The sequence below is a fragment of the Botryllus schlosseri genome, chromosome 15 (assembly GCF_051294905.1).
Source record: "Botryllus schlosseri isolate E-star chromosome 15, Bs_hap1, whole genome shotgun sequence".
In the NCBI taxonomy this organism is placed as follows: domain Eukaryota; kingdom Metazoa; phylum Chordata; class Ascidiacea; order Stolidobranchia; family Styelidae; genus Botryllus; species Botryllus schlosseri.
Genome location: NC_137250.1, coordinates 15,336,212 through 15,345,278, shown reverse-complemented (window position 1 = coordinate 15,345,278; position 9,067 = coordinate 15,336,212). Strand labels below are relative to the sequence as shown.

Genomic DNA, 9,067 nt, shown 5'->3' with positions numbered 1-9,067 from the left:
GTCTGTCGTAGTCGGTAAAGGATGCCCAAACAAGCAATGGGCAGACTAGCTGTATTTTATGTTGATTGCGATTCCTAGGAAAGTATTTCACGCACTTATGATGAGGCAGAATATATCGGCGCTTCTGCGATTTATAAGCAGCAAACGCATATTAAAAAATAGGTCGGCTATGAGACCAATATACTGTTTCATATGGATGCGTTAGTTAAGTTCTGATGATTCTTCCACAGTCAGTATGTTTGAGTTTATACTGGATACAATAGGCTATTGTGACAAGCCTGCAGTTGTATTTTACACAACGTGGATGTAGACCTGGCACTTTGCTATGCAGAGCCTGATTATTTTGATCTCGATTTTTCAACTGCAAGCCGTCTTAGCTTCTAATATCAAAGTTCCAGCCTCCATAAGATCGCAAGAAATCATCCGAAAAAATGCAAAGGCTATTGGAAATTCCAAACTTGCACCAAAAGCTGGCAAGGTATCGAATTTGACTCTTGAGGAACGACTCAGAAATATGGGACCCAATGGATTAACAATAGTGAAGAGAAATACAGAAAAAAGAATAAGGAAACTTCAAGATAAATTGAATGACACAAAGGACTTGGATCCGCATGAAAGAGATTTCAAATTTCATCTACTCAGCTTGTTTGTTGAAGAGCTAGCTGAAAGCGAAAAAGACATGCTCGATGCACAAGTAGCTCTGAAAAAGTCATTATTAACTGATTTTGGCGATCCCACAGTATTAATGGCAAATAGCAAAGATCGCCTTGAGGCACTCAGAATCGCAACTTTAAAAGAGGAGCAAAGTTACAATAGAATAAAAAGCATCGAAGAAGCCATGATGTCATATAAGTTGCATTACAATCACACGAAATCTCTCATGGATGACTTTATGAAAGAAATCGCAGATGCCGCTGATCAGCTAGAATTGGATATAGAAAACAAAAATTTACCTCTGAACAATGACTTGGTTGATCCTGCACACATTGAGGCTGTAATACACTTGAAAGAAGGCTACGAAGATATGAAGTCTAACTCATCAGACGAAGCTGAAAACGACTATGGAGATCGTTTGGATGTTCTGATTGATGCACAAAATAATAAGTTCATATTGTCCCGACCTAAGGACACAACATCTCCTAGCATTGACCATTACCTTATACTCGACCTGATACTGATTTACATTACCGCATTCGGCCTTGTGTACGTCTGCAATCTTGTAGGAATTTTATCGATTTTTGGTTACATAATGGCTGGTCTAGTCCTCGGTCCAAGTGGATTGAACTGGATACAATCACTTGTTCAAGTTGAATCATTCGGAGAACTCGGGGTCTACTTGATAATGTTTTTCGCTGGTTTGGAATTTTCTGTGGAAAAAGTACAAAATGTTTGGAAGGTTGCTGTTAAGGCGTCTGTTTTGATATCGATCATCATGATTACTTGTGGCATCATTGTAGGTTTGGTGCTGAATAACAATGTGCCATTGGGGGAAAGTGCATTCATCGCAATATGCATGTCAATCTCAAGCACTCCGCTTGTTGTTAGGTTTCTGCAAGATTCTTCCAATGGCGAAGCTGCGGAGTACACATCAGTTCTGTTAGCTATGCTCATATTGCAGGATATCCAAGTTGGAATTACAGTAGCAGTTATACCCACTTTCGCCCCTACATCATTGTCTAGTTACGGCAACGCTGTTATCGCTGGCTCAATCATGATTTTGCAAGCTATGGGATCTATTGCTCTGGTAACATTCCTGGTGATTCTACTTTCCCGTGCATTTTTGGGAAGGTATTTTGCGTATCTTAGTAAGCAGGATGTGGAGATCCAATTGCTCGGAGTATTGCTTTTTATGTTTTCGTTCCAACTTCTCACAAATTATTTTGGCATTTCAATGGAATTGGGATGTTTCGTAGCTGGGTTCTTGATCAGCGTTTTCCAATATAGCGCTGTAGTAAAAAAACTGATGAAGCCAATTCACGATCTTTTCGTTATTTTATTTTTTGCCACTGTGGGGTTTCATGTGTTTCCCAAATTTGTAATAGAGGAATTCTATTATCTTTCATGCCTCACGGCGGTTGTGATCGGAGGCAAATACCTGATTTCGCTGATTGTGTTGCATTTGGTGCTGAGTCCAACGAAGCGTCAGATGAAATGGCTGATTTCTGGTGGGCTTGCGCAAGTGTCTGAATTTGCCTTTGTACTAGGTAGTCGTGCTCGGCACCTGAAAATCGTGTCTAGGGAAGTGTTTTTACTGATACTCAGCGTCACGACACTGAGTCTTATTTTTGCACCCATTACATGGAAACTGTCGTTATGGAAGTTTAAAAAACATTACATGTAAATGTGTATAGGATGTTTAGACTGGCATGAATGCCGATTGAACAGGCCCACCGACACCTTTGCATCCTAACAAAATATGAATTACTGAAGTTATAGAATGCGTGAGATGTGCACATTGTACAAGGCCCGTGCACTTTTTTTTGATGATTTTTACCACAAATTACACCTACTACTGGAATTTATATGCAAACTCGTGGCAGTATGTTAGTAGTTCGCAATTTAATATTGAATTTGCATGCTATCGTACTTATATAAACACTGTTGTCTTTTAGCAAATATATGTATAGTTTACCAACAGTACCACTTTTTACTTGGATTTGAAGGACTACCTACTAGGGTGGAGTGAAAATGACTTTTTTTTTCAAATCGAAAAAAGGGCTTCCACAATCCTGACAAATGACCTAAAACTTCAATAAAGAGTGACTTCAGGGTATTACCCCCATTTTCCAGCCGGCAACCCCCAATTTCTGCGCGTGGGGGGGGTAAAATGGCCCATCTCGGCAACCGCTGGTCGTAGAGTCATGATATATAGCTCAAAATCTGCGGAAGCATCATGTTTCTATCTGTCTTAAGAAGAAAGTTTTCTCTATTGTGAACACAAAATGAGTTATAGCCAAAAAACAATATATACGCACGTTTTTGTTGAAATTCAGCATTTATTCTGACGAATTGTGATCCGTCATCAGTTTTTTTGAAAAGAAAAGTAACACACTGACAATACCGAATATTGGGCCCACAATACAAATATATTCACAACACAGTCCTTTTAAAATCGGTTCAAAACATCATAATGAAACACTCACATTTAACGACTTATTGAAAATGCATTTTTGTGTCAAATTTTTTCATCAGTTTACGAGACTTAATTTTTTGGCGAATGAGAGGCCATCTCGTCTTTCAAATCCCGAAACTTGTGCTGATGCTTCTGTTATGAGCTTTACATGTCGTTCCACTGTTTGATTGTGGCATGGATGAAACAAAATCAGAGGCTTCTCGCGGCATTCTTCCAACTCTGCATGAGTTAAGTGCTCAATCGCTGGAGGAAGTTGTTGATAAGGTTCAATATCAACCAACTCGTGATATGCCTTTGCTTCCAAGTTCAACTTTGGGACACAGAATAAACGAATAGGACCGCAGTTCAATGGGTTGGAACTGCTATGACATACGTGCCATAAGTGAATTTTGTTCAGGGGCATGTTTTCGAATCACAAGCACCTTGGTCACACCCTTATTTCGTATGTCTTTATTATCATTGCAGCATTGCAATCATAATATTTTTGGGGTGTGCGAAATAACCGTTTCTTATCACCATATTCAAAGCAATTTTCCGAACGTTTTGGTCAGAGAAATTCAAAACCCGTTGAATCAAGTGGAAGAAGTTTCTGGATCCATGTGTTATATGTTTGTTTAGCTTGATCTCAAACCAAGTCGGAAAATATACTTCTAGGCAAAAACGAACCAGAATCTCCAGGTTCAAAGGCGGTTCATCAACTGTCACATGATGCCATAAAACTCTGCATCCTAAAGTTAGCCATCTTGAATGCACAACTGGTCCAACCTCCAAATAAGCCAGATCATCATCAGCATTTTCTTGAATAATTGCCCAGCACATTTTATAAGCATGTAACTGGTCCTAACTCAAGTCATTCACAATTTCGGATGGTAGCTTTGGAAAGACCAAGTGGTGGCAAGAGCTTTTTTAATTGAGTAACTGGCCAAAAAGATACACTTCCATGTAGTTTTTTTTTCAATTGCAATTCAAGGTGCTTGCGATTCGAAAACATGCCGCTGAACAAAATTCACTTATGGTACTTATGTCATAGCAGTTCCAACCAATTGAACTGCGGTCCTATTCGTTTATTCTGTGTCCCAAAGTTGAACTTGGAAACAAAGGAATACCACGAGTTGGTTGATATTGAACCTTATCAACAACTTCCTCCAGCGATTGAGCACGTAACTGATGAAGAGTTGGAAGAATGCCGCGAGAAGCCTCTGATTTTGTTTCATCCATGCCACAATCAAACAGTGGAACGACCTGTAAAGCTCGTAACAGAAGCATCAGCACAAGTTTCGGGATTTGAAAGACGAGATGGCCTTATTCGCCAAAAAATTAAGTCTCGTAAACTGATGAAAAAATTTGACACAAAAATGCATTTTCAATAAGTCGTTAAATGTGAGTGTTTCATTTTGATGTTTTAAATTTTAAACGGACTGTGTTGTGAATATATTTGTATTATGGGCCCAATATTCGGTATTGTCAGTGTGTTACTTTTCTTTTCAAAAAAAACTGATGACGGATCACAATTCGTCAGAATAAATGCTGAATTTCAACAAAATGTGTGTATATATTGTTTTTTGGCTATAATTCATTTTGTGTTCACAATAGAGAAAACTTTCTTCTTAAGACAGATAGAAACATGATGCTTCCGCAGATTTTGAGCTATATATCATGACTCTATGACCAGCGGTTGCCGAGATGGGCCATTTTACCACCCCCCACGCGCAGAAATTGGGGGGTTGCCGACTGGAAAATGGGGGTAATACCCTGAAGTCCCTTTTTATTGAAGTTTTAGGTCATTTGTCAGGATTGAGGAAGCCCGTTTTTCGATTTGAAAAAAAAAGTCATTTTCACTCCACCCTACTACCTACCTGACTGATGAGAGAAAAAGACAGCATTTGTCAACGCCAGTGTTCTTATTGCAGACATCAATGCATATTCATGAAATAAATCCACACAAATTCATCTTACGAAATCCTATCCCACATATATATCAAACTGTATCCGACATGATCGATCAACCCGCAATCACTGATACCTCACACCGTGAAATCTAAGAAATCTCTTCAAAACCCAAACATAGTTCTCACTTTCCTCCTCCCCAACCCCAGAAGCTTTTGATGATACCAGAAATCCCACCGGCCTTGGCTTTCGCAACGGTCTTGTCCTCCAAAGACGGGAATGCAACGTGATTCAGAGCTAAATCGAAAAAGACAGGTTTGTTTGGAGCGGGAACAAACGCAGGCGGGAAATGGGACGTCAGCGATAATGACTTCCCACTAGTGCCTTGAGCTGAATTGAACAGTTCATTACTATCGTAGTAATGCTCCAAATTATCTGTAATAGGACCAGAAACCGCAATGTTGTCTTTAGAATCGCTCTTTGCATCGCTGGCTTGCATAACTGCTGACGCATGGGTGTGATATTTGCTGAATGCGATCGTTTCGACTAGACGCTCCAGGTGATTGACATTGATGAAGATTTCTTCGCTTTTCGAGTCAATTTTTGGCAGTTCCTGAAGGGCTCGGTTAGCATACTCCAGTACTCTTTCGTACAGTGCAATGGCCTCTTTCCATTTAGACTGCTCACTGAACGCTTCGGATATGAAGAAACACTTTAGCGCTCGGAATGCCTGCACTTGCGTAGCGATGACCTTGATCAAGTCTTCCTTGTTCGCAAGCGTTTTCAAGTTTTGAATTTCTTGCAAACTGGAAAGTATGATATCGTACAAGCGAATGAAGTCGCTCAGCTTGAATTTCTTAGCTCCCTGCTGTGTGCTGGGCGTTTTAGGAGTGGATAAGTTTGCCACGGGCCTTTCGGTCAGGACTCGGAATCTAGCGGGAGATTTTGATTCCAATTCTTCAGCCAGAAGTAGATTTCTCCTTACGGTCAACATATTGCAAGTATAGCTGACGTAAGAATATAGGTTATCCAAGTCGGTGGCTTTTACTTGCATGGCAAGATTTATGTCATCTCGCACGCACTGCAAGGATTCTTTGCCTTCATTCACAATATCTTCGAACATTTCAAGTTTTTCTTCCCTAGTTTTACTGTCCGTTGCTAATTCTCTTTCAAAAGTCTTCAGACTGATGAGGAACACTCGAACTTTACTGTTCTTTATCGGTATTTTGTAGGACTTCCAAGTAATCTCACTCATTGACATGGCTTTTTGCTCCTTCACTTGAATGACAAGCGAGTCCAACTTGTCACCGAGCAACACGTCCTGTTTCCTTGACGAACGCATTTGGATCAAATCGTTCATGGCCGTCTCATCTCCGATATTGTAAGCGCAATATCGTATATTTGGCGATATGTCATCATTCATTTGTCTGTAGAGAGCACCCTCTTCTTTCGTTTTTGCCTCGCATAACTTTCCATATATCGTTTTGGCAGTGTCGAAAAGTTGCATGGCTTCGGACCATTCTTGGCACTCGAAGTGAAATACTCCGTTTATGTACGACGAATATGCTTTACCTTCCAATTTGGTACGAGCATCGACCACATTGGTGTCCTCGCACAGTTGATTGAGGTGTTTTGCCTGAGCGGCAGCCTTTTTCAGTCTTTGTATCATGTGATGTCTCTTGCGCGTGTCATCACTCGCCAACTGCTTCAAATGCATAGCATAACTCCACGCACGTTCCGTTGTCATGACCACAAGTAGAAGATACCTGTAATCAGTGATGGACTTCACTGTTATCACTTTGGGAGTGACTCGCTTTTTCTCGCCCATCTTGAAGCCCAGAACTTTTCGCAATCTTTTGATGCGTCTACTGCAGTATCCGTGGTACCTCTGGTAATCGCCGTGTCGTAATCCATGTTGCGACTGGGCTGACTTGATCACAGACAGAACGTCAAGACCAAAGGTGCTTTGTCCTTGGGAACCATCAACAGAAGCTACCAAATCATCTTCGCCCATGGTGTACACCAAGCGCAGAGAATATGTATTAACCTATTCTTTGTAATCTGTGTGATAGAGATGGAATATCGTATTTGTCAATTGAAACTTCACATTGCTATTATATGAAAATATTGAAACATTTTTGCAGAGTCAATTATACAAACACCAAACTATGACTTCCGCAGTTGATTTGCATCTACCGCCGGTGCCGGGTATATCTCTTAAATCCAAGAGTCTAAAGTGTTATAAGTAAATGTGAGGAGGGTAGTTCATTTTCGCCAGCACCGACAGATTGCTGCTGCTGTTTGAATGACGGAGATGTGAAGGAATCGTTACAGTAGGTTTTGTCCTTTTAGCCGTGGATCGGCTGTTAGTCAACAAAACATAAATTTGTCAACATTTTTATGTCTATCAACTGTCTTTATATGAAATCTGGCATTGGTCTCAAAAGGAAACAAGAGCAAACAGCTATTCATTAGTTGACTCATTTTTGTGAGCTGTTGATCAATATCATATATGGCTTTTTCATTCGTTTCAATGCATATGTGGCGACACTGCACACATAGGCTACTACTCAAACAAGTCAATGCTCAATTTGAGGATGAAGAAGTCGCAGTACTTTGGTACTGAATGGCGAATATCAGATCAATTTCTCCAAACATGTTACATTATCTATGCTATCATGTGGTTTACAGTAATTTCTTTCTATTGAGTGAGCACAGTGGGCTACTCTCAACTCCTCCACTATACTGTACATCGTCCAGAGGGCAGAGAACAAGCTACCCCCTCCCTCCCCTATGGGAATAATCCAAGAAATAGCTCTCAGAAGAGAATTCAAACATCGGAACGACGGTTCGTCGGCATCGGTACTACAACTGCTGCGGTACCAGGGCGCGAACACGCACAATCACAGGCCCAATGTCCTCATCAAAACTACTATTCAATTCATATCATTACCATATTCCTGCAACCAGTATATATATCGCAGCACAAATCGACACGCTGGCCCGGCTCGCGTATGGCGTCATCACTCAACAGACGAATTCTGCTGAGCATTCCGGAGTCGGGTCTGGAATAGGATTTATCGACACGACATCTAGTGCCGGGTTCTTCGAGCTTTCCTGCTCTATTCTATTATTTTCCTATGTTTATCCTAACATGTGCTCTTTCATTTATCCTGTTGGTCTTACAATTCACTGTTGCAGTACCATTTATGCAATAGCCAATCTACTCCGATCAGCTGCTGTAGACTCGATGATCAACAGATCACTTCGCTGCAGCTTCATTATGCAATCATCAAGCATTGGCCTTATTTGATGAACTGTACATCGTACACATATCTCTTTGAAATTGACACTGTAACCAATTTTTTTTTAAATATGGGTGCGTGTGTTTCTGTTGTTTATGCTATTTTGTTGCCTGTTTTATTTTGCGATGATTATTAAAAAAATTCCCTCTCTCTCTCTCTTCCCCTTAATTTTAGAATAGAAACTCCATGATACCCATTGCGTGGTTGAAAATGTATGTTCCGGACTCCCGTTGAGTATTAGCCAAGTTTTATAACCATATATATCAAGTCTCGAACTTTAGTTTCAACTTCCGTTAAACCGGGGACGTTGGTCGATCAACTCACAGCTTCAGATGCTTTGATCTGTGCCGTTGACAGTAGTGCCACCAGAGTTCAATGAATATTAAATGTGCAGGCCGATCCATAACGCTTGCACACTATTAATTGCGGATCGAGGATAAGAATGATTTTTCTACATCTGACAGCACACCAATACATAGCCGATATATTTGTTGTCAGTGGTCACAGGTCATACTTTTGCTACGTAGGTGTGAACGCGGCGCTGTTGAACCCTACATCAGAATGTTTAACCATTGAACAGTAACGCCGGGAGTTCTTAAATGACTGTTTTCACGCTGTCCAGCACAGCAATAGCGCTGCGCTATGAAGGTAGTATCGTATCATCATCCCTAGCCTCACTCCACCACCCCTAACTCTACACTACACTCTGCCTACATAGTACAGACACACAACAACAAACATA

General features: G+C 40.7%; 2 protein-coding genes across 2 annotated transcripts; one reads left to right on the top strand and one right to left on the bottom strand.

The window, feature by feature from the left end:
* Positions 1-22: 22 nt before the first annotated feature.
* LOC145456826 (solute carrier family 9 member D1-like) lies at positions 23-2,640 on the top strand. Its single transcript, XM_080334948.1, has one exon. It carries the CDS (start codon positions 326-328, stop codon positions 2,339-2,341), a length of 2,016 nt encoding a protein of 671 aa, XP_080191074.1. The 5' UTR covers positions 23-325; the 3' UTR covers positions 2,342-2,640.
* Positions 2,641-5,015: 2,375 nt separating this feature from the next.
* Positions 5,016-7,110, bottom strand: LOC145456827 (signal recognition particle subunit SRP68-like). The gene has a single exon (XM_080334949.1). The coding sequence runs from the start codon at positions 7,032-7,034 to the stop codon at positions 5,205-5,207; it is 1,830 nt and encodes a 609-aa protein (XP_080191075.1). The 5' UTR covers positions 7,035-7,110; the 3' UTR covers positions 5,016-5,204.
* Positions 7,111-9,067: the final 1,957 nt, after the last annotated feature.